Genomic DNA, 26,528 nt, shown 5'->3' with positions numbered 1-26,528 from the left:
AAACCGCAGACACACCGCACGGTTACAGTAAACCTTAACAGCACTGCGGGACGTAACGTTGAAGAAATAAGACTGACAAAAAAAAACAAAAAACCCACAAGACTCTCTCACCTATATAGAGAGACAGGTGTGTAGGAGAACTGTAAGTCCTCAAAATAGTCAAACAACCCCCACACAGCTTCTAAACAATCAAACAACCTTTGAAGTCCCAAAATGTCACCTTATTCCATTAATGAATTTTAGTAACTAGCAGGTAAGGAAGACTAAATCATATGTAACAATATAAATCTTCTCAGAATGGAGTCCATGAGACAATCTTAAATGGCATAATCTTTGTATCCCTTGCTATTTATCTATGTATATCCCTATCTCTATCTATATTTATATATATCTATATATATTTATATATATCTATATAAAAAGTGGAACACATCCACTAAGGAGAGGGTGTTGAGGGTAAAGGCAATAGTTGATGAGAGGGGCAAGTCGATATTCGCTGTTAGCTCAGTGGTTAACCCTCTGGTGAAGAAAAGAAAAGATTGACGTGCTCAAGCCAACAGCCATATTCAATTACCATGATTTCTTGTTATTGGAGTAAGTATATCTCATGTACCATTGGTCAAACAGGCCTTGTGCTGCAATGTGGCCGAGTTGAACGAGTTTATGGTGAAAGATGCATTTGAAAGTCAAATGGATTTTTCCACTCCAGGCTAGATCAAATGTTTGTTCGCTTATGGAGGCATTAGGCCTTCTTTTAAAAATGATGTTATTTGCCGTCATCCTTGGTGCTGTGATGTAGGGCGATATCTTAGGGTGTTGCTTGTGCAGGGTTTACGGTGCGTTTGGTGGATATCCTCATCTTCTTACCACCCAGAGATGAAGGAGCCTTATTTTTACGGCCCTGTGGCCAGTAGTTGAGACCGAAGTGTTTGTCTGTTGGGGAATTGAGACGTGTCAAGGGAAGGCGACCTGGCACGGAGGAAGCGAAGGGGCGGGAATGAAGCTTGGCCACACGGCCAGAACTACAAAATGGATGGAATCGCAGTTCAGATGTAATCTAGAGCTGTATCCACGACTTTCTAACACGAAGCTGCTTTGCACAATGAACTGAAGCTACTCCACTGGGATAGATTGTCAACAGCATTTATAAACGAGGTAGCAATAAGGTAGTTAGCTCAAGAATATTAATTAGGGAGAGACCGCTCCCCCACAGTTCTTGAGATGATTGAGAGTTTTTATGGATAAAACAATATAGTCATTTACAAATTAAAGAATGTTGCTGAATGTTTTATAATGGTGTGGTTTGCAGAAGTAAGACGCTAAGCCTGATGTACGATTACGGTCCGTCCAACACTTGGGTGGCCTCATTCATAAATTTGGAGAACGGGTTTTGCATTATTTTTGAGCAGCACTTCTGCAGAATATGTGTTGTGCACTAGAAGGGCCTGCGTGTGGAGTAATGAAGAAATCAGCAAACCTTGACCGTCACGCATATATTTCAAAGGAATAGAGATGATGAAATTCAATCAAAGTGGAATATCACCATGGAATCTGGACGACAGAATAATTGTATGCGTTGCTAGCGACATCACAAAAAAGGGCAGGGGATACAAAGATGTATGGTGAGGATTTCACTTCAAAGAGTTTGACAAGTCAGAGGAGTAAGGAAGTAAGTGTTGCAGACGGAAAGGGTAAAAGACAGGCGAATAAAGCCAAGGCAGCAAAGAGAGATGGTTTCGTTTGATAAAATAACCAACGAATGAGGAAAAAAAAGACAAATTAAATGAATGAGCAAAGAGCAGTAAATTTAATACAGGGATTAAGAGACAGCATTAGTTCTGTTCCTTAGGGAGCAAACATGAAAACCATGAAAGTGATGTCAAGATGAAATCTCTCAAAAGCTAAAAGTTTTTTTGTTGTGTTTTTTTTTTTTTTTTTTAACCTTTTGAACGCAGGACTATTGGGCTACTACAGCTGTGTGTGTGTGTGTGTGTGTGTGTGTATACCTAATAGAGATGGGTGGAGCTATGGGCAGGGCTCCATTGGACCAAAAACACAATTTATAACCACCCCTGGTTTTAACACTTAAATTCTGGCGCAAAATAACGCCAGTGACACTCGGAATTAGGGCAGGCAAAGCGAAGTGGACTGCAGTGTGTTGTGGAGATTACTTGGGGGCGGACACAAATGAGCCACATGCCCTTCCAGGGAGAGGAGAGGTGAGACAGCGCTTATAATAGAACAGAAAAAAGAATGGCAAATTTGTGTCGGAGGGCAGGGTTCATTTGCAACGAAATCTGTGTGAGAGATGTATATGCATTTGTGTGTGTGCTCAGGCAGGTTGCAGTGAGTGGTTAGACTCTGTCTGTGTTAAAAACCTGTTTAAATCCAAACAGGACAGATCTGTGGAGTGTGTGTGTTAATTTAACAGCCCATGTAAGTGTAAAAACCTCCCCAAACAAAAAAAAAAAAAAAAAAAAACTTTTTGTGAAGTCTCCAGTTATGTCAAATGGTTGCCATAAATTCATATTTGCATCTTGTTCTTATATGGAATGGCCCTGTCTGGTATCATGTCACATACACTCCATAGCAGCTGGGAAACTACACTGGCAGCGAGGCCGTTTTGCTCCAGAACTGCAAATTCTTCACACTCAAAAAGCCATAGGGTTTTATGAAATAAAAATATAATGAATACAAATAAAAACGGATACTCTGATTTGACTAAATTCCATGTTTCAATTTTTGATTGTTAATTTAGCAAGTTAGTTAATATTGGCAGTTTGGTAGTTATGCAACCATTTTCTGCCTAAATTAAATACTCTGGTTGAGCCACACATCTATACATTAGATATTTTATTTTTATAACATTTTAAAATGCAGCTCAAAAAATAAATAGATACTCATATTTGAGACTATATATACTTTTTTTTAATATAAGCTCCATAAAATTCTGCAAGTTCAGTTAATCAATGTTTTTCATTTTCTGTTTTCCGACAGATTTTTTTTAAAAGTTGATTTAATTCCTGCATTGGACTGAACTTTGTCTGAAATAATGTCTGATGGTACACTGAAAAGTTGGCGGCAATTTTCATTGTGTATAAAATATCAATATATCGATATACAATAGTAGCTTTTTTGTATCTTTGTATTGAAATCTGAGATTCTGCCCAAAACCAGGTCCCTACAAAACCATCCGTACAGGTCAAGTGAGAGTGAGTCTATGACAAGCACATACAATGTGTGTTCGAAGTATGGGAGACTGGTTACATAACTCCTGACACTAAATCCAGAGTCTCAGAACTTTTTCGCTCCCCACCTCCATCCAGACATAGCACCTCGTTTGTGCTCTGTAATCAGGGTGTTGAGAGAACGAGCACTGGGAGTCTGTCTCGGTCGGACAGAGAGTGGCTCCCCGTGGCAACACAGCACAGCGTGACCCCACCGACCCCGCCTAATACCGGCAGACCTGCCTGGCGGGAAACAGCGATAATTGGAAAGCAAACCGTGTTCTCTCTTCTCTCCTCTTGTCTCGCTCCTTCCCGCCGCTCTTGTCCCTTGCTTTGGCTAATTAAAGACACCGAGACATCAAGGGGCGTCCGTGGCATATATGCACGCCTGTGTGTCCGTCTATTAGTGTTGGGATAACTTTCTAATCTCTCACACACACACACACACACACACACACACACACACACACACACACACACACACACACACACACACACACACACACACACACACACACACACACACACACACACACACACACACATCATCTTGTTCCCATGGCACCTGTCAGGGGGTGGGATATATTAGGCAGCAAAGTGAACAGTCAGTTCTTGAAGTTGATGTGTTGTTGGAGGAAGGAAAAATGGGCAAGCGTAAGGATCTGAGCGACTTTGACAAGGGCCAAATTGTGATGGTTAGACGACTGGGTCAGAGCATCTCCAAAACGACAGGTCTTGTGGGGTGTTACCGGTATGCAGTGGTTAGTACCTACCAAAAGTGGTCCAAGGAAGGACAACCGGTGAACCGATGACAGGGTCATGGGCACCCATGGGCTCACTGATGCACATGGGGAGTGAAGTCCAGCCCGTCTGGTCCAATCCCACAGGAGAGCTACTGGAGACTGAAAAAGTGAATGCTGCTATGATAGAAAGGTGTCAGAACACACAGCGCATTGCCGCTTGCTGCGTAGCTGCAGACTGGCAGCCGCAACCAGAGTGCCCATGCGGACTGCAGTCCACCGCCGAAAGAGCCTACAACGTGCGTGTGAGCTTCAGAACTAGACCATGGAGCAATGCAAGGTGGCCTGGTCTGATGGAGATACTGTACTGTATATACACACCCACACAGTAAACTAGCTCACACACACAGAAAATGAATGAAGAGCAGGAAGGAGGAGAGAGGGGCCAGATAACAGAAGAAGGAACAACGGAGCCAAAGGAGGTTACAGATGGGAAAGTCGATGGAAGGGGGCGAGACGAGGAGAAGACGACCGAAATAAAAGGAGGAGAACACAGGTAGAGAGGGGTGGCGAGGGGGGAGAAAGAAAGTGTAGGAAAAAGGAGAGCGCAGGGGGCGAAGGGGAGAGGAGGCGGCGGCAGCTCGGGGGAGGGGAGATTTGGCAGGCGTTCATACTGCAACTTGGTTGGCGAAGGCGGCACAAACTGTTTGCTCACAGCAGTACATGCATCCATTAGCATTGTTCCAGGAGATAATAACTGTACGTGTGTGTGTGTGTGTGTGTGTGTGTGTGTGTGTGTGTGTGTGTGTGTGTGTGTGTGTGTGAGAGAGAAACATTGCGCGATGGAGAGAAAGACAGGGAGAGAGCCGAAGTGGCAAACGACTTCTAATGAGGTGGCAGACAAACAATATGGAGAGGCAACATTGTGCAACAATAGGAAAGTCATGGCATTCAAGTGTGTGTGTGTTCTCCATGCGTTATCCCATCGGTCCGCATCTTAAGTTGTAGGGGTGTCGGGAAACCGGTTGTCACGTTCAAGGTGCGACTACACCGATACACGGACCCCTGGATCGATCCCAACGTCCCGTGAAGCGGTCGATGGCTCGATTCTAAAAGTTACGAATCGGTCGACTGAAGCTTTGCTGCCAATTCTACTTTATTAAGCTGCTGCGGAACACTCCAACTTCACAAGTCATGTTACTTTCAGGCTGTTGAACCGACAACGGAACACTTCTCTCCGACACCGTCTGGCCGTGCATTCCCTCAATTGAGACTTGTGAACGGCCCGCAGTAACCAACACATCCAGGGTCATTGCAATAATTTATTATCAGTATATCAGAATATATTAGATATTATATTTGAAGTTTTAAGAAGCATTGGGATTCCCTGCACTTTTGGTTAATTTATTTGAAGGTAGGCAATGCCACTTTTAGGATCAGAATTGGGTTTATTTTCACCAGGTACATTTACATGTACAAGGAATTACTTACGGTGAGGTTTTCTGCACTTCAGTACAGACTAAGCATTAAAAAATAAAAAAACTTAAGTCTGTAAAAAAAAAAAGACTAAAAATAAAATAAAAAAGGATAAAAATAAAATACAATAAAAATGTCATATATCTATATTATATATATCATTTTATATGTATACAAATTGCCAAATATACAACACAGAAATGGTCAGATGTTAAGAACCGAATCGCTCCGTATTAAAATGTGATTCGTCCCTGAATCACATCGTAGCCCATATATCCAGATAGCTATCGGATCGTAGAGAGAGGGAGAGATGCACGCCCCTATTGAGTGGTCGTCCAGAACTCTCTGCAAATGACAAACTTGTAGTTCCACTGGTCGCACTCCAACATTAACGATTTCCACCCACGCTCTCCCACACCTCCATCAGGCTGTTTGTATTATCATTACATCGGCATAGGTGAGTGTGAGACTGACGCCTCGTCTGCGATGTGCCTTAGTCTGATTGTATGCAAGTGTCCCAGAAGAGTTTTCCTCCAGAACATCTGCCCCAGCGCACGCACGCACGCACGCACGCACGCACGCACGCACGCACAGTGTCTTTTACCCGAGCGGAGGCAGGTACGCATGTCTTCGCTAAGTGTACAGTTGCTGCTAATTATACCAAACGGCGAGCAGCGCCTCTTTTCAACGGAAAAGGAGGCGAGACGAAGCTCCGCGGCGTGGGGGGCGTGCCCTCTTTATTGCATGCCATATGCTCACTTCTGTAGCCATCGCTTTGGACGGGCTCAACTCCCCGGCATCCCGACTGGCCAACCAACACACGGACCGACACATCAGAAGGTAACGATCTGGGTGACTGGTCTAACTAAATGTACGCACGCACAAAGTGGGAGGAAAGCATTTTAACAAACTGCAGCTTTACAGGCGCACAAACAACGATCCAGACAAAGGCTTTTGACAAACTACATTTCCATAGGCAGCAAACTTCAGCGCACACGCACACACACACACACACACACACACACACACACACAACGATGCCCACTGCCACATGAATACATTCCACTTCGCTTTGAGGGCCTCGAGGTGGAGAAAAAGCAAAGGACGGCATCGAAGAAGCAGGGTGGAGGAGTGGATGGAGGGAGAAGAGGGGGCAAAAAGAGCTAAAATACATGGGGGGAGGGGGGTCACTGCTGCAGGATTCAATATGTCAATTCAACCTTTTTTTTTGTGAGTTTAAGTATAGGCATTAAGTTTGATAAATTACAGTTCAGGATGGCTTCAAGTGAATTTTGATTGAGGATTTTGGCAGATCTCCAACACACACACGGATAAGGGGGAGGTCGTGCACGTGTGGAGAAGGTGAGGAGGGAAGTGTAAAGTAGCAGACAGAGGAGAGATGGGTCGGACCAGGCATGTAACCTCTGCACAGTAGGGGTCTGACATTTGACAACTCAATAAGCCAGTGTGGGGGGGGGTGGGGGACATGTGTAAGGTGTGTGTGTGTGTGTGTGTGTGTGTGTGTGTGTGTGTGTGTGTGTGTGTGTGTGTGTGTGTGTGTGTGTGTGTGGCGGTTCTACATCCCCAATATGTTAATGTGGGTCTCTACGAAACAGAGGAGAGGAAGAGGAATGGGGGGTGGACAGGATAAGGTGGACAAAATTGGCCCTTTTCATCATGACAGCTGTCGTGTGTGTGTACCCCACAACCGGGTTCCTGCCGGTGTGTAGCAACTGCTGCGTTGTCAAGGGAACTGTCGGCACTGCTGCGAGGCCACAAACACACACACGCGCGCACAGACACACACACACACACACACACACACACACACACACACACAAGTGATTTAGCGGACGCACAGACGTTCTCTTTACAGTTCCTTGTACTATGCACACACACAAGAAAACAAATGTATAGCAGACATTGTGAGGAGGTGAGAATAGAAACACGCGGTCGAGGGAACACTTGAGTCCGCTGGACGATCAATAGAGCGATGAGAGGAAGAGCGAACCGTCAGAACCGCACGTACGTTTGTCCTGACGTGTCGCGGCCGTCAGTGGGAGGGGGATTGGCAGAAGTGTCGATAAGGCGAGGAGCCGTATCCTCCGGGTGTCATTGCGTGGGGGTAAATATACGTACGGACGGCGGCGCAAATTAATTACCCGGCTCTCAATCAAACGGAGAGCATCGACGGCGCCCCTAAAAGCCGAGCCTCAGACGTATCAATAAAACCTCGGGTGCGCGCCGTGTCCTGTGCTCGCGGGCCGGATCGGACTAAAAAAATGGTAATTGATGAAAAAGGGGTGGTCGACGTGCACAGGAGGGGAACAGACGCACGTTTTTTTGGGGTTTTTTTTTTTTTTTTTTTTTTTAGATTGGAGGTGAAAAGCAGAACCATTCTGCCGAGGCTCACTCAACCACTGTCACTTAGCAACACAGATGAGAGAAAGAGCAGATAGAAAGAGAGAAACAGACAGAGAGAGTGAGAGAGACTGAAAGAGACACAAAAAGAGAGAATGTATAATATTTTGACTATTCTGCCTGTAATTTTAGTTCATCTTAATTATTAATATTCTCGTACTTTTTGTCATCCTTTCCTTTTGTTTCTTGTGTAAATAAAGACCATCGAATCGAATGAAATTGAGAGTGGGGCGGAGACAGACGACAGGGAGAGAACAACTGTCCAAAAATAAAGCCGAAGACGCCAGTGGGGGAGCAGCAAGGGCAGGTAAACAAAATAAAAATGAGGGAGAGGAAGGTAGAAGAGGAAGTAAATATGTTGATGAGCAACGCATCCAGCAAACTTGTGGCGGTAATAAAATTCCACTGAGATTTGGTCTGTTTTTAGGGAAAGGGAAGCAAATGGAGACGTGGAGGAAAGACAGGGCGGTCAGAGTCCGAGCGAAAGAGCGAGGGAAGGAAAGTCACAGAAGGAGGAAAACAAGAACTGTACAGAGCAGGTGCATGACGGCATTATAGCAGCGAGTTATATGATGGCTTTCCTTTATTATAGTATTGATGTGGAGGAATGCTGCAGTGTCCTTGACAAGGAGGAGAGGATTCAGCTGCTCCCCAAACTGTGTGTGTGTGTGTGTGTGTGTGTGTGTGTGTGTGTGTGTGTGTGTGTGTGTGTGTGTGTGTGTGTGTGTGTGTGTGTGTGTGTGTGTGTGTGTGTGTGTGTGTGTGTGTGAGAGAGTGAGAGTGAGAGAGAGAGAGTCCTGTTGCAGTGTTTGGTTATCAGGGTGGACAATGAAGTTGTCATTTCATAGTTAAAACACAAATGCACACACACACAAATGCACACAGACAGACAGGGACACACACACACACACACACACACACACACACACACACACAAGGTCGCCCTCATAAACCAGTGTGGCCGATAAAGCGGTGAGCGCATCTCTCTTCCTCACGTCTCTCCGCCGGACTATCCATCTCTCTGTCGCCGGGGATGGTGTGAATGTGTTCTTTTGGGCCGCTTTCTTCAGACACGGGCCATAACTCACCGTCTTCAAAGGAACCGAGGGGGAAGACCGCTACACGACTGCAACAGTTTCATACACACGTGCCAGCGCACACACAGCGGAGCGAGCTGGCATTTCCAAATGACCATTCTACACAATGTTTAATGACGCCACTGCCAACATGGTGAGATGGCTAGAAACATCAAATGAATGAGGAGTAGATTAGACTAGACTCACACTGGAGTTTTTAGATGATTCGAGAGCAGACCTCTAAATACTAAATGTGTTTGTCGATGCATTTTTTTTTTTTTTGTAGTGTGAATTCCCACTGCGTACATGCAGGGCTCAAGACTAAGTGGTTGACAGCCTGGCTACCAGGCATCTTGTAGTTTGAGTAATTAAGATACTGCATCTGCGTCTTTCTATTTAAAAGTAGCCCTCCACCAAATCAGTTCTGAGCCATGCTCAATATTAATGCTGTCTGTCTACAAAGCTCTGGTCATTGTATTCTAACTGGTGTATGTTGACAAATTTGACCAAACTGACTAGAAAAATGACTACAACTTAAGACATTTCCTGTATATCTATTAAAAAAAGAAAGAAAAAGAAAGAAGAGATTAGTAGAAAAAGACATTGCGAGATGCAGCACTTGAGTAACCTGCCACTCGCCAAAATAATTCAGGCGTGATTGGAAATCGATGTGGGAGCATGAAGGCTGCAGAGAAATCCAATGGCGTCCTGGGGCCTGAGAGGCAAAAAGAAGATGTTAAAAAAGAGGCTCAAACGCATGAAGGGTGTGTGTGCTGAATGCAAACCACATCCATCACATTCACACCCAAAGGCGGCGGGTGTCAGTGGCCCAACGTGGGGGACACACACACACACACACACACACACACACACACACACTTTTAAGATACATAGCAATGCGGATGATTCTGCATAGATGCATTGAAATAACAAAATCGAGAGGATTGGAAATATAATTAGGCCCGCATGGGGGGGGGGTTGGGACCCCAGACCCGACCGTGAATTTCTAATTAACAGATGTTATTGTGATTAAAATAACAGCCTACACAAAATTGAATTATCTCCATCGTGTTCGGGACGCTCCGGTGACGAGGGAGATCAGGTGCTGGACCGGCCAATCAGAAGGACACGCTGCAGGACGTGCTGAGTGACGTCGACTGGACCGTTACGCTCCACCCCCCGATGACGTCCGAGAGGTTACGGAAGTGGTGACGAACTTCATTGCTAAGCGAGTGGAAGATGTGGCTCCAATGGTTCCCGTGGGTTGACAAAACCGTACCGAACGCGCACGCCACCGCTCACGCCGCGTCATGGCTAATGTCGGGGAACATGGACGATTACAAAGCGGCGTCTTACCAACTGGGGAGGCTGAAAGAGTGGAGTCTCAGTTCCAGCCCTGACACCGGACACATGTGGCAGGGATTACGGACTACAGAGGCAGAGCTACTACCACGGTGAATGCTGATGCTTTCGCAATTGGCCCCCTGGTTAGCACTACGGAACCGAGCTCCGCTGCCAGAGGTGAGCGCACTGAGACAGGTGAACACCAGGAAAGCAGCTAGTCCAGGCAGCATTCACGGACATGTTCTGAAGACCTGTGCCGACCTGCCGCCCCAGTGTTCATGAATGCAGAATCGAGAATCGTTGACAGGTGATTCATAATTGAACGGTTAGTGAAGATTCACACCTCTAATATACACACATGTATATACACTAGGTTTGGGCCGATTTACGATTAAATCGTCTGTTGGCGATCGACTCAGTCATCGGCGCTTGAATCCATAGGTCGCTTTTGTCATTGATGACAGTTTTTTTTAATCCACCAGGGAAAATTTAAGCATTGAAACGGTGTAAGTGCAGTCAACTGTGTTCTGAAACTGGAGCGGAAAGAGCGAGGGGGCGGAGGGTCTCCAACTCTCCGCTCAGAGCTATCCAGTAACCACTGGTTATCGGGTCTCACTTCCCCTCTACAGTCCCGTACAGAGGCTTTGCGAGGGGCGGGTGCTCAAATAAATAAATAAATAAATAAATAAATAGCCGGGAAAAAGAAAAGGCACATGGACCCCCAGCCAGTTCTCGGCATTTTGCGGGTCTGGTCAAAGGGAGCAGCACAGCGAAGCACTGATCACTGGGAGGAGATGCCCCGCGGGGCACCCGTGATCTGCACTCCGCTGTGCGCACATCGCAGGTGCGCACATCGCAGGTGCGCCGAGGTTCGAGGTTCATGAGAAATTCCTCATGAATATATCTTGCCCAGACAATGCGCTACATCGACAACCATTCATTTAAAATAAAAAAAGCGCGCCTGATAAGAAGGGCACTGCGGGGTCCATGGGGAAGGTGCTCTGACGCCCAATTTCTGCGGTGTGGTAGGGTGCATTATCCTGCTGAAAGAGGTCACTGCCATGAGGGAATATGTTGCCATGAAGGGGTGTACTTGGTCTTCAATGTTTAGGTAGGTGATACGTCAAAGTAACATCCACATGAATGGCAGGACCCAAGGTTTCCCAGCAGAACATTGCCCAGAGCATCACGGTTCCATCCCTTTCTCAGGTAAATGACGCACATGCACCCAGCCATCCACATGAAACAAAAAATACAAAAAGTGATTCATCAGACCAGGCTTCTTCCATGGCTCCTTGGTCCAGTTCTGACGCCCACGTTCCCATTGTAGGGTACGTGACGTGCGAGGCACTGCGTGTTCTGACACCTTTCTATCATAGCCAGCATGAACTTTTTCAACAATTTGTGCTACAGTAGCTCTTCTGTGGGATTGGACCAGACGGGCAATGAGCCTTGGGCGCCCGTGACCCTGTCGCCGGTTCACCGGTTGTCCTTCCTTGGTCCACTTTTGGTAGGTACTAACCACTGCATACCGGAAACACCCCACAAGACCTGCCGTTTTGGAGATGCTCTGACCCAGTCGTCCAGCCATCACAATTTTTTTCTTGTGAAAGTCGCTCAGACCCTTACACTCCCCAATTTTTACTGCTTCCAACACATCAATTTCAAGAACTGACTGTTCACTTCCTGCCTAATATATCCCACCTCTTGACAGGTACCTTTGGAACAAGGTGTGTGTGTGTGTGTGTGTGTGTGTGTGTGTGTGTGTGTGTGTGTGTGTGTGTGTATATATATAAAAAATGAATTAAAGTTTCCTCTAGAGGAGCAATAATCTGTCGATCTACCTTCAATAAAAACTATGTGTGGGTATCACCTTCAGCGCCCTGACGTGCCCAGCAGAGTACTGGCGTGTGAATTCAAACACCTAGAAAAGGTTAGAGGAGTTCTGAGAGGAAGAACGTAAATGACCAGAGCTGGCAGTTTCCCTGCCAAGACTCGCACCATGTGTCTGTGTGCTTTATGTGTGAAAAAGAAGAGGTTACCTTGTCTGTGTAAGAACCACAGTGAGTAGGCAGAAAGGGCATGGAGGTAGAACCACCCAGACTGAATGAGGTCAATAGGACTGACAGTGTGCGTAGGCGGCACAGCACACCACATATTACCCTCCATTTAGCCCACTCCTCTGCACACTCCCTCTCCCTCTCTCCTCCCTTCTTAATTCTCCTTCCTTTCAGTACTGCTCGATCCGTCTCTAACGGGTCAGTATCATGACTATGTCTGGTACCTCTATGGGGACTGCTCCCAGTGCTGATGAATAGATATGAAAATTGTTTTGATCTATCTAGGCTGAAATGGAGAAATAGATGTTTTGAAATGTTTTGTAAATTCATGAGGAACTTATATTTAATGTTGAGCCTTTCCTTTCTCAACAATGACAACAATGCCGTAAATACTGTTATTGCCTGGACATCATATTGTTATTATTAAACTTATTTATGTATGCAATCAGAGATCTATGTACTATACCCATAAATAAAAGGTCTTGTGACACTATTCAGTCGATCAGTCGACTAGCCGTGACAGCCCCGTCCCTCAACATAGCCCATTAAACGCACGTAAAATAAGTACAATTAGACTAGAACTACATTAGGTGTGATTTAAATGTATTATTTTATTTTTCCCCAAATAGGCCAAGTGCTACAGTGACCAAAAAACAACAAGCCTTAACAGATGACAAAACAAAAATGGCGAAAATTGCAAATGACTCCGCATCACAGCAGTAGAAGCATGGTAAGACGGCTGCATCCTACACAACAAACACTTTTTGCTAAAATTGGGTAAAATAACACCACTTTGCGCCGTCTCACCGCCATCATTCTCTCATACACGCATGTTCTTCTCTGTGCAACACTTATGTATGAGAGTCCGGGTGGAGTTGCTCATGATGCGTGCTACACTTATTAATCAGGAATAGTTTCTCAGAAGTCAACGTCACCCTGAAGTCGACCAATTCATTAGTCAACTAATCATGGCCATCCCTACTGGACTGTATCACCCCCCCCCCCCCCCCCCAAAAAAAAGCAACACAGGATTCAACAGCTTGGTTGCATTTTTTCTTATTGAATTTTTATTATAGTTATTTTATTATAGTTTTTAGAAATGTTGGCACTTGTGCAAATTCCTCAGTGGACACTGCACAAAATTAATTTACTTGGGCTTGTCTGTTAAGGCATTTTGTTTCTGTCATTATTTTTGCTTATAACATTGTCCTTCAAAAGACGGGGGTCAAATTGTGCAAAGAAAGTTCCGTGTGTACTTGACGAGGTGGACTAAATCGAAACTCTGATGAGCGTTTCTGACTTTCATTCTCCGCGCAGCCGTCTCCCTGCTCTTGAATTAGCAAAAACTCCCCGTCCTTTCCCGGCCTCTCCCAACCCTCCGGGGAAGATTGCACATTTGAAGCTGCCACGACGCCGACTTGAGGGAGATAGATTGCGGATGTGCGGTGCATGTTTTTGCCCATTAATGGAGGATGAGGGGTTAGAACAAAAAGTTTTAATGAACATATTGAAGTGTTTACCGGTGCTTTTGTGTGCTTTTTGTTTTATCGTCGCGCAGAGCAGAAACAGCGCAGAGCTGCTGTTTTGAAATGCATGCCGGTAAAGGGTGAGAGGTGTCTGTCAAGAGATGAAGGTGCAGAGCGAGAGGGGGGCAAGATGGGAAGACATCAAAAACAAACCTGGAGAAGATAAACAGAAGGAATTTGAGTGTGTGTTAAGTGAAGTGCAAATCGCTACGGAATCTTATCCAAGAGATGGAGATGGTCACCTGACAGACAGAGTGAGTGACATGCAGAGAAAGGGAGAAAGAAAAGGTGATGGTGGGGGCAGAGAACAGAGTTTATAAATAGAGAGGACGGGAATCGGGGCCCCTCACGCCGCACGCCACATTAATTATGCGCATCTGCGTCAGGATAAATTAGGATGTGGCTGAGAGAAAGGGAAGAGGAGGAGACAGAGGGATGGAGAGGGGGAAGAGGTAGAAAGTTGGGGGGGATGCGAACGAGAGCAAATGTCAGTCGCAGATTAAAAACTGGACAGAGAGAAGACGGCGGGGAGAATACAGGAATAGGGCGACTGAAGAAAACTAGGAGAGAACGGAGATTGAAGCCCGGTGAAAGACTGGCCGGCGGGAACGTTGTGTAATAGTTATGTGCTGTCTGATAGAAATTTGACTCGGCGACAGGTGACGAGTTAATCAAGCGCGCCACTGCGTCACTGAAACCCTGGTCGACAAACTAACAATCTACATGTTGATTTAAAATATACATATAACAATCAAATGTCATTCATTCAAGGGCATCAAATACTCAAAATACTGTCATCAGACCCATTCAGGACAGGCTCCCTTCCTTCCACCATCCCTGTCAACCAAATCTGACAACAGATCTGACTGTAGGAAGCGGCACCCTGGTGACCACCACTGGCATGCATCATTGAGATTTTGCGTCACTCGTGTAAAATACGTCGGAAAACATGGGAGGCCTCAGTCGCTCCAGGGGTCTTCTCCAGGTACAGCAGTGCAAGGAGTTTGCTCAGCTGGACATTTGTCGTCAGCAACGAACAAAGAAAGAAAGCTGAAAATGCCGTTTACGTAGTGTTTGCAATGAATGAGAGCAAACGTTACAAAATACACACAATTGATGAAAATAAAAAAAGATATATTCAAATGAATGTGGTGACGTGATATGGCCACTTACTTCAGTGAAACTTTCTGCTCTCTGGGCCGGCACCACGAACGCTTTCCTCATGCACATCTATCCCATGCCACCTTCAGAATCACACTGCCATTTTACGCTGTGGGTTTTTTTCCGATTGGATGAGCGAAATGGTCTGTGTCTGGAGGGGTCAGAACTGCCACTTATTTTGCTCACGGTGTGCGGAGTTGCCAAGCGTGCATCCTAACAATGACGCTAAATCGGGAGAATGAAACCCAAGCTACTTCGCTTTTGTATGTGCACTTATAAACTGGGGGACATTGGCTAGATTACAGTAGAGCTCTCACAGTTAATGGGTCTTCCTAACCTTAGCTCGAGCCAGAGTGAGCCAGTGTGTGCTCAAGTGCATGTGTCTTCGTCTATTAGTGAGATAGAGAGAGAAATTGAGAACGAGAGAGAGAGACTGCCAACTATCCAGTGTGCCAGCCAGCTCCAACACTGGGCCCAGGACTCGTGTCTCCATCTTGCCGGCTTGACACTCATGTAACTGGGGGGAATTGCTGATGCTGCCAACAGTGGTGCCGTGTGTGTGTGTGTGTGTGTGTGTGTGTGTGTGTGTGTGTGTGTGTGTGTGTGTGTGTGTGTGTGTGTGTGGCCCCTTTTTTCACGGTCAGGACGAACGGTTTTGAGCACGGTTGGTAACGGTTACAGTCGCAGTTCCACCACGCACGGTTTGGCATGGAACGGTCGTGAACCGTTCCGGTTCCTGGATTTTCGGCCTCTGCGTAGTAACCGTACTGAACGGGGCGACGCGCGTTGCGGAGGCTGAATAACGTAAGTGTTTCGATAATTGGTTTTCTCATTGCGTGCACAGACGTCACACCCGATACGTCTTACGTTTACATCCAACGGCGCCATTGTTTAAATACTCACTTCGTATGAGACGAGCTCGACAGCACTTTGCCATTTTCCAGTCGTGTTGCGAATATTTTCCCCAATGGTAGAATATGTTTACTGATAAGTCACCAAACAGTGGGTAGCTGGTAATGAAAATGATACTCGCGACGTGGCTGTAACGGCTGCTTACGTGCATAAATAAACTGATCCAGATCAAATCAGAGAACCTCGAACAAATCAAAATCAAAATCAAAGAGTGTGTGGTCAACATTGCGCTCTGTGAAAACCATAACAACTGTCGCATACACATGAGTTGGGCGAACGTCGTCACTGACGCGTCTCATCATTTGTCGTCATCGCTGGAGTTTTTCTTTGGGACTTCCTGGTGCCGATTCCAGCTCCGCCGCCGATCAAAACGCAAAACTTAACTGAGAACAAGCGGGCTAATCGCCACGACTCGACACGGTAGCACTTCAGAACAATCATGGAAATTAGGCTTGTGTGGGTGTGAGTGTGTTTTAGAGAGTACATTTTATGAAAATGCCTAATTGAAATTGTTTCAATTTGTGCGTGTGTGTGTGTGTGTGTGTGTCAGACACACTAAGAGGGTGTTCAAAAGAGAGCACATGCAAAAATTAAAGACTGCTTGTGGGGGTGGGCAGGTCAGTGACAAACAAATCTGTGTTCGTAGCCCTCACAGCAGGTGTGCATCCATATCACTTAAAACCCATTCTCCGCAGCGTTAATTCATTCACAACGAGGCTTCACAAGACCCCACACAAACACACAACGTCTCCAACAGAGGTGCCCTTTACCTGTCCACTGCTGCATTTCCATGACAATTAAACACAAGAGGACGCCAGGATGGCAGAGTCAGCCGCCTCAAGTGGGAAAATAACTTTGACCAGAGATAGGGGAGAAAGAGGGCGGGGGTAGGATAATGAGAGTGTGTAGCCAGGATAAGTGGTTCCAGGATTATAGCTAGTTCCATCATGGCTTTGGTCAATTCCCTGCTCCCTATAAAAAGCTATTAGCATCTGAATGAAAAGGCACAGGGTGGATGGCGTTTTCCAAAGCCCAGGGGCGCTGATCTCCTATCACCTGTGCTTACCATAAACTGGATGGAGAATGCCGTGGAGAGTGGAGCATGCGCAGCATGCAATATAGGACGGAGGGTCAGGTTTAAAGGTGCTTGCCACTTAAAAGATTAATTGAATAGAGCTGATATCAGTGCAATGATGTTAAAACATATGTGCTCACTTAGGAACACTATGCATAGCTACCTAATTTGCAGTTCAGATGTGGTGGAGGCTACCTAATGACCATAACAGAACTTTAATCATCTCTGTGGGGAATAAACAAGCCTTAAATAAGTGCACAGGTGAGGTTCCTATATATTAACAATACTGCAATTCTGAGTGGACAACATGCCAGATCTGAAATAACTTTGGGTGCGCAGCTCAAGGTCGTGGGAAGAGCATGAGCAGTGTATTTCTCTGCCACATCTGTTGCTTGAACGGGACAGGACAGCATTTCTCACACACAAACCACGGAAAAGAGAGCAGGGCGCTATAGACTGGAGGGTGTAGATCAATTAGGGGGGACAGGCTTGACTGAAGCCTTCTTTGGCTCTTTTAGCTTAATGCAAGACGTTGCACGGCTGAGCGGGTTTCAATGCGTGCCATGGTTATGGATGGTCTTTGAGGTAAAAACCAAATCACAGCATTTTAATGTCTTTGAGGAAAGCCATGTGCAAAATAATCAAGAATACAGCAGCATTGTACAGAGGTGAAGATGTACTGTAATGAAAATTTGTTGGCCGAACTAAACTCAACACACATTTTTTCCACCGCTTCAAACAAAATTCACTTCTCATCCAAGTGGTTGAACTGTGTATGGTAGGTGCCAAAACAGAAGAAACAAAGAGCTGCTGACGCACAACTGGGAATTAAAAGAAAAACACAATGGAAAATGAGAAAAGGCCTTTACCTCTCTCTGCATCACCAGCTCTTTGGTGAACAGCATGGCCTCGTCGCTGAAGGGTTCAGCTACCTGCATTCCTCCAGGTGTGTTCCTGGATCCGCGTGGACACTCAATACCTGCAGGGGAAAAAAAAAAAAAAAAAAAAAGCATGAGTCACAAAGTCCAAAAAGTTTTTTGTTTTTTTGCTTTATTTTTTTTAATCTGTTTATATGGCCTGGTAAGCTGTCAAAAAGGAGGACACAGAGAAACTGGGTCTACATAACATAGAAAAAGGGGAAACTGCTTTATTGAAAACAGAAAAACATTCTGAATCTAGTTTACAGACGGAGTCCCAAGTTGAGTTCTAGAATCCACAGCAGCCCCAACGATGGATGCAGTGTCAACTTATTGGGTCAAGATTAAAAGTCCACAATTACATGGGGGTACGCAGTATAAAGTCTTATAGAAGCTATATAGTACTGTTGAATTATACACACTCTGTATGCGGAGCGCTATGTTGATGCAGCACTCTTGCCTGCCCTCTTTGATGCAAGAAATGATCCGTTCAGCAGAAGGGCATCTATGGCTTCAATTGAAACACACACACACACCAGACCCACACACACCTAAGCATAGAGAACAAATAAAGTGTGGAACTTCAGGCAGCAGTGAGCTACAGTACAGTGGGTACATGTCCTGCAAGCCACGTGTGCACCCTCCGCCATAAACAAGGCTGAAAATAAGGCACACAAAGACATCCTACCCACAAACTTGGGGCTTTATTAGGCTTGCAGTCGCTTTACTATTACACTATTACACTCACAGGGTATTGCTGTATTGATTTATGCAGAGTAACCCCTTTCTGGTTTAATGTAGGCGGTAAAACCTTCAACATTCTGCTAACAAAGCAACAGCATTCTTTAAATCTCTGTTCTCTTTCTTGACCACCGCCCACAAGTTCCTGCAAAAATTGATCCATTATGAGAGTCTCCATCCCACTGTTGATAGAGAAGCGTGAGGTTTTGTCTCACAGCAACAGATTGTCTGGAGTCCTCAGCATCAATGTTTCAGGCAAGGAGAGAGACTTACGCAAGTTCCCAAATCGATAACAAATGGACTAATAGGGAGTCTTTCGGTTTTCAACAACTAGAAATAAAAATCCTATTTGGTTATGAAAGATTTCACCACTGAGGATTGATGGAGTCGACAATGGAACTGATTAGATGGCCGTTACTAAAAAAAAAAAAAGCGACCAGAGTGCATGAGAGGTCAAGCAGTGCATGTTTTGGAGAGGACTTCAGCATTTATTTCTTTTTTTCCTAGGACATATTGTGTGCTATCACCGGGTGCGTTGCATTACATTTCACTGCATATATGTATGAAAGTATGTATATGTAAGTGACAAATAAAAAATCTTGAATCTTGAATTGTGGCTGGCATGGACAGGGAAATAAGACTCAAAACGAGCAGATCAGAAATGTCTACATGCTCATGCACATGCACAGGTCTGTCAAACAACATCTAGATTTTCCCCAAGGACAGGGAAACGTTTGGCTTGTGCTACAATCTTGGTTTTACGAATGAAGAACGGGAGTTCTTACGATGCCTTCAGTGGTCTCCAGACAGCTCCACTGAATTAAGATGAAAGCGCCTTTTAACCAACAGAGTCTCAACTTGGCTCTGACAGGCTGTGATTGGGCCGCTCATCAAATGGCCCGCCCCGATGTACGGCGCGTGTGCTTTCCACATACACCAGGAGCGTCAGGACGGGGCATAGAGTATGCAGTCTCTCATCCTCCTCAGCTTAATTCCAACAAGTGATACATTGTTTTGAAGCGCCGATTCTAAACTTTCACATTATGTGAAAAAACAAATTTGAAAGGTGACCCTAAAGTACACTGCGGGTCACAAATGAGCCTCCGGCCACATTGTCTGGGCAGGCAGGCTCACACATGTGTTCATGTGTTTGATGACATGTCCCCGCCTCAGCTGAGGCTTAAGGCTCATATTTTAATTTTTGGCCAAGACGCTCATGTTTCTGAATGGAGAGGGACCCTCGATAAACACATTGGGAAAACACACTGGGAAGGGAAAATAAAGACTGTATTTTGTGTACAAGCCTGCGGCTGCTGAGGACGGCGGGAAGGATTTCTGTTCCAGCCCCTCAAACTGTCAGCAGGGGGAGGCAGGGACGTCTCCTGGGCCAGAGCCGGTCCACTCTAGGCCTGCAACGATCTTGGAGGCCGACTGCTCCCGCGATGAGTCAGGGCTCTGCCGGGACTCAAACCGCGGTGACCAGGTCCGTTGGGGCATGAATCTCCTCAATGCCACAAATTCCTTCTGCTGCAGCTTGAACGTGTGGGTCACGGAATCCACAATGGCCCCAAATAGGCCTGACATCAGAGCATGCAGGAGCCTGGTATTTTCCTTCTCAGAAATCTGAGATCGGTTCAGCCGTAGGTGGCGCTGCATCACCAGCCGTAGGTGGCACTGCGTCACCAGCCCTGCACCCTTGGCAATTGTGAGGCAGAAGTCTGTGGCCTTACGCAGTTCTACGTAGGTCTCGGGGGTGGCCTTCCCCTCCAGCTCCAGTAGGTGCCTGTCCTGGTAAGCCTGCAGAAGGCAGACTTTCAGCAGAGCTGCAGCATGCGCCGTAGGCCTACACGCCTTGGACAGTAGCTGAGGCTTTTTGCAGTAAGGGGGGTGCACAGGTGGGCAGCTACTGATACCTCCGGGGGGGGGAGCATATCCATGTATCCCAACTCTGGCTCGTTGTCCAGGGTCGACCACTGGCCGAACACCTGGAAAGGGGAGCGCGTCTGAGGACCACCCCGTGATGACCTCACCTCCTTAGTAAAATCCTCCAGCACCAGAAGGGGACGCGGGCGGGGAGGCTGCTGCCGAGCCCCTGTAAAAAAAACACCCTGGACAGCATGAGGGAGCAGCGGGTTTGCCCAAGGGATCCCCAACATCGCAACAGCTCGCTCCAGGAGGTGCAGCAGTTCCCGGTGAAAAGACCGCTGGGACAGTTTGTGAGCAGCACCATGTGCCTCCTCACCTGGCTCTTTCTCCTTCCCCTTCCCCCTCATCCACCTTGGAGCCACACAGGGCTGCGGGGAAGTCCTGCAACTCCTGGTGCCTGTCCAACTCCTCCTGAACCACATGGCAGGGATGCTGAGGGAGAGCAAGAGAAGCGGGAGAGCCAATTCCTCCTCTTTGCCCTACCCCAAGACGCTCGTAGGCCTTTCGGCAGTACGGGGACAGACTAAGGAGGGAACCGAAGATGTCGGCCCTTTGACAGACGAATTCCAGCAGCAGAATCGAGCAGTCGACGCAGAAAAACGGGTCCGACAGCACCGCTTCTGCGTGTGCGTGGCCGAGACAGCCAATGCACAGCGGGTATCCCTGCGGGTCATGTGCGCACCGCAGCTTGCACATGTCTTCTAGTCCGCAGCAGACATATTTCCTTTCTTTTATATTTCGGTTTCCATAATAGAGGGCTTGCTTCCAAAAGTAGAAAGCTGAATAAGCATAGAGGTAGTATGACAGGCGATGACCCAGTATATATACTGAGGGGTGGGCCTTATGATGGTTGCCCGAGAGGCCCAATCAGAGCCTGCCATGGCCAAGTCGAGACTTGGTTGGTTAAAAGGGCTTTCAGCTTTATTCAGTGGAGCTGTCTGGAGCCAGCTCCAACGTTCAAAATGAAGTAAAACTACTACAACTCCATTACTTGCTAATAGAAAGTAAATAGTGCATTGGCCAGGGTTAGCATTTAAATGGTCTCGTGTGTCGCAAGCAGAGCAGAAAACTGGGGATCTGCAAGTTCCCCATGTTGAATTTATGTCATTTTTGGACCCAATGCCCTTCGCATAATATTTACGGTATTTATTTTGCAAAGTAAAAACAAATTCGGGCTGAACAGTTTAGTGTGTCACACTGACATATTGTCCAATCACCCACTTAACTGAATCACTTTGCATCCATTTCAATTTCATTGTATTATTTAACTGCCATTTGAGCCTAATTTACCAATAACGCAACTCACTGATAATTAACCATTTCCTCATTAACGACTCATTCGATGTTTCACGCCCATTAAATGTGACATGAGCACATCCGCTGTGTCCAATATTCAACAATTCCTCCCATTACTTAATTATAATACATTTCAGTATGACAATTTTGTTTCGTCTTTGCACAGCCATTGTCATAGGAGGGCTCCCTCATAGCCTTCCAACAGAAAGTCTTAGGGTGCACAACACTAAATATAAGCTCTTCAGGAAAAATTAGGGGTGTCAGGGGTGATTCTCCAAATTCATGATTCGATTTTAAGGTCATGATCCGATTTAAATTGAGTTCCCCCCCCCCCCCACACTGGGAAAAAAAAAGTTGTTTATAAAGTTTTTAGCATAGTATATATTAACTTATTTGGATATGAAAAATCATAAATAAAAAATATGAGAATATTTAAACAACACACTTAAACAGTTAAGAGCTTTATCAAAACTTGACTTTAGAATAATAAGCAATAAGTTACTTATTATGCTACTTTAAGTTACTCACCGAAATAAGTGCAAAAAAAAGGATGTTATATTTTTCTGCGCAAAGCGCTGGTAGTAGAAGGCTAATTACTACCTGCAGCGTTGATCAGAGCGAGCAAATAAAAACTCCAGATGTATTTAATTTACTCTGTTTCCTGCTGCCGCTCTGCTGCAGAGGTTTCAGATCACTCCTGAAAAAAATAATAATAATAATCCCGCCCGTGTTCTAGCAGACCAGTGGCAAATGCCCCGGTGGTTGGGAACCTCTGCACTAGAGCACATTCCGTCCTTGATGGTCAAGTTTATTTCCCACTTGTATCTACACGTCCGTGGAATTAATGGACATTCTGGTCAAACGCGCACGCTCCCTTGAACACACAGTGAAACGCAGGAGCAGAGGGAGACGCACCGGTCCACCGACGCGGACTTAGGCACACCATTACCGGGAATATTCCTCTCTAATGTGCGTTCACAGTGCAACAAACTGGATGACTTTATATTGAACTTAAATTAGGGCTGAACGACCTCCCACGGCAGCGACCGGGACACATTTTGCGCACCCGTCTCCTTCTCCAGCTGTAGTGACAATGCCCGCGCCAGAACAATGTGCTTTTATTCTGTGTCTCCTAATTGAACGAAACCGTGCCTAATGGGGACACTTTCTCCGTGCCCCGTCCCCCACTGCACCCCGGTGAGATCCGGTGCTCCGTCCCGGGCCACGGTGCGCTGGTCGCGGCGTGTGCTGCTGGCAGAGCTCGGAACACGTGTCGAGTCCGGACGGAGCCTGTTCCAGAATAAAGTGTCTTTTTTTTGTGAGGTATTTTTTTTTTTTTTTACCTTTTCTTTTTTTTTTTTTTTTTTTTTTTTTTTTTTTTTTAAATCGAATGAGCATAAAGCCGTCCCCGAGCACACGAAGTGGGCTCCGTGTATGTAGACGTATGCACGCAATAAAAAAAAGTACATTTCTGCTGAAACACTGCATACTTTTAAAAATGTTAATTTTCAGATTCCAACAATTACAAGGTGAACAATTTGAAATTTAATTAATGAGTCAATACTATGTGATTTAATGTTTTTCCTTTTACAATTCAATAGTTAAATAAAGGTATGTTATTCATATCAATTCGTCTCATCGTAACACATAGGCCTCGCATACAGGAAAGAGCAGTTTATATGTTGACTGTATACATTTGTGCTGGTCATACTACAGTTTTGAATGTATTGCTTGCTTGTGTTTCGTGAGTCATACATATTCTCCCCGCGCTCACATGGCCTTTCCTCCATGTAACATCAGTAAGGACCCCCACCAAAAACATGCACACATCATCGTCTGAGCATCGATGGACATATGGCACCAGGGACCCGGGCGCGTCATTGAATGCAGCCCATTGCTCCTGGCTGCCCCCCCGGAGGAAGGACAAGCCAGGATGGGTCAAATGCAGAGGACCCATTTCACCGGCCACCATCCAAAGCATGTGCGCGTGTGTGTGTGTGTGTGTGTGTGTGTGTGTGTGTGTGTGTGTGTGTGTGTGTGTGTGTGTGTGTGTGTGTGTGTGTGTGTGTGTGTGTGTGTGTGTGTGTGTGTGTGTGTGTGTGTGTGTGTGTGTGTGTGTGTGTATGCATGTGTTGTAGTAGCGTGTGACAATTAAGCTTTAATTGTCACACGCCACTACAAATTCTTCTTCTCATTTCAAATCCTGTACAATTTTTTTTTTCATCATAAAATTTAAAAAAAATTTCATGTGATACATTTTACAATTACTATTATTTCATTTTATTCAATTATTTAGCATGATAAAATAAATCCCATTTATCAGAAAGAAGTTTGTCTGTTAGTGTTCGTTAAAAATTGAAGACAGAGGTTAATGTATCAGAAAGAACTCCAATCCTCATGAGATTGATAATATGGTACATTTTATTTCCTCTTAAAAGGTGGTGTACCATAGACAATTGATAAACCACATAACTCTGCATGAATTGATACTCTTTTAACGAGTGCAATTAAAATTTCTAACGTAGTTATAACGCTACACTGGTAGCACAACCAATAGCAGTACCAGTGTATCCCTAATACTAGGGCTGGGTATTGGTACTCACTACCATTTAAAGTATCGACTGAAATAAGCCAATACGAAGTAGTATCAAAACTTCTCCGGTCAAACAATACCTGAATTTGATACTTTTTGATCTAAAAAGACTTTGTATGGTTTTCTAGCAGCCAATCACTACAAGCGTTTTTAGAAGTAATGAGATGTGTGGATGGCTCACTACCGCAGCAGCTAAAAGCCAGCCAATCACCGCAAGCATTTTTCGATTTAATGCGGTGATTGGTGTGATTTACTACCGCAGCAGCGGCTTCAACAGTCTGTTCAAGGATAGGTTCACAATCTGTCAAATCTCTTAAAACAACAGTCGGGTGTATGTGAACAATGAAAGAGGTTTTCTTCGCTGTAATAATTCGTCCTGTAGTGGCTATTTGTTTAAAATGACATTGAACTATTTCAATAATTTGAACACTTTCAAAATGTATTTGTATTAAAATCATTTGGATTGGGAGAAGGGGTGGCATTTTAGGCAACTGAATGCTTCCATTCACATGATAGGTACAGAAAAAAAGGTATCGAATTAAGTACTCTATTGGTAGTACTCAATTGGTATTGGCATCACTTTAAGGATACTGGTATCGTAATATATTTTTAACAATACCCAGCCCTACCTAATACACACTTAATCAAAACACAAAAAAAGTGATGTCTATTGGAACTCCGTGCTTCCATAGAGCATGTATGACGAAAAAGTGCACGTATGTCAACAACGCACCTCACTGCATGCAGAGAGATATCTATCAGTCAGCCACTCACTAAAGTACACATACACCCACAAGCATATTTAGTCTCCTCCCTCTGCGGCACATCCACTAAGCCAGAAGAGTTGCATAACATAGCCAATTACAGCTGGTCCCGTGAATCACTCATAAGTCATGACTCTTAGATAAACATCTGGGTCAAGCTATAAGATAGCAGTTTTATCTGATCGCGACCAGAGGCGCTGCTGCATGTATAGAGATCTTGTCTGCTGTTGGCATAGCACTACTCGTATGCCCAAACACATTCACGCACAGCCGTCCCCTGTAGAACATTGTCCATAGCAGAAAGGAAAAAAAGAAAAAAAAGAACACACAATGTTCTTTACATGAAGAACAATTCCTTGAAGAGGAAGACAAAAAGATGATGTTCAAATGACGTACATGGGGCATTGAAGCAGCTCTGAAACACCGAACGTTGCCTGGAACAAATGGTCACAACCAAATTAAAGCAGCACTACTTAACTTTTGGTATTTGGTGCCCCTACAGTTTTGAGTGCAATTGCACTTCTACGCCGTGGTCATAAAACTTGGTCCGGTGTCCAAACAAAAAGTATTTCACCGGACAAATTTGAACAGTCCGTTACAGCGCCGTGGGCTGAGTGCTCAGTCCACAGCTCCAGGAGAGGGGGGACCCGGGGAGGGACGGTGCCCAGATGTGCCCGGCCTGGCAGATCGGTTCACATATGCGAGTCAGACGGTGAAACAAATCCCTTGGCGCAATGGAAGTGAGGGCCGGCACGCGCCGGCTGACATGTGGGTGCCGAGCGCCCCACTGGTAGGCTTGGGCGATCGTGCAAAAATTCCCATCACCGATCGCTGGGGGGGGGGGGGGGGGGGGGGGGGGGCGATCGCCTATATATGATTTGGCGGGGTTGCGCACGCATAAAACGTAATTTAATCCAGCAATGCAGGATTTATTATTTAGACAAAAATTTGGAGTTTCCACTAAATAAAGATTCAAAGCAACGGAAAGAAACAAAAGGACGTGCATCTCCACTGCCCAGATGGTAGGGACACAGGAATTTTTACGATGAAAAAGTCCCTTAACCCAGTTGTGTTTAAAAACATTTGGAAATGAAAATAATCTAAATCTCTCTCTCTCTCTCTCTATGAGAGTAGCAAGCATGTGCGGGAGGGTGCCCGAGCCCTTTTCATCAGGCGTGGGGTTTTTTTTGTTGTTGTTTGTATTTTGCCAATTCTAGTATTGAGGTAGGGGATTGTCTGGGCAAGATATATTCATGAGGAACGTGTCCTCGGC

General features: G+C 45.5%; 1 protein-coding gene across 1 annotated transcript in view; it reads right to left on the bottom strand.

The window, feature by feature from the left end:
- The window catches only part of snd1 (staphylococcal nuclease and tudor domain containing 1), a 209,764-nt gene that overhangs the window by 116,128 nt on the left and 67,108 nt on the right, over positions 1-26,528 (bottom strand). The window contains exon 16 of the mRNA XM_080021993.1: positions 17,888-17,997. Coding sequence (XP_079878119.1) covers positions 17,888-17,997 — 110 coding nt within the window. The remainder of the gene's footprint in view (positions 1-17,887; positions 17,998-26,528) is intronic.

The sequence above is a fragment of the Zeus faber genome (genome assembly GCF_960531495.2).
Source record: "Zeus faber genome assembly, chromosome: 21".
In the NCBI taxonomy this organism is placed as follows: Eukaryota; Metazoa; Chordata; class Actinopteri; order Zeiformes; family Zeidae; genus Zeus; species Zeus faber.
The sequence above is the reverse complement of the archived record's forward strand: the minus strand, read 5'-3'. Positions and strand labels throughout refer to the sequence as shown.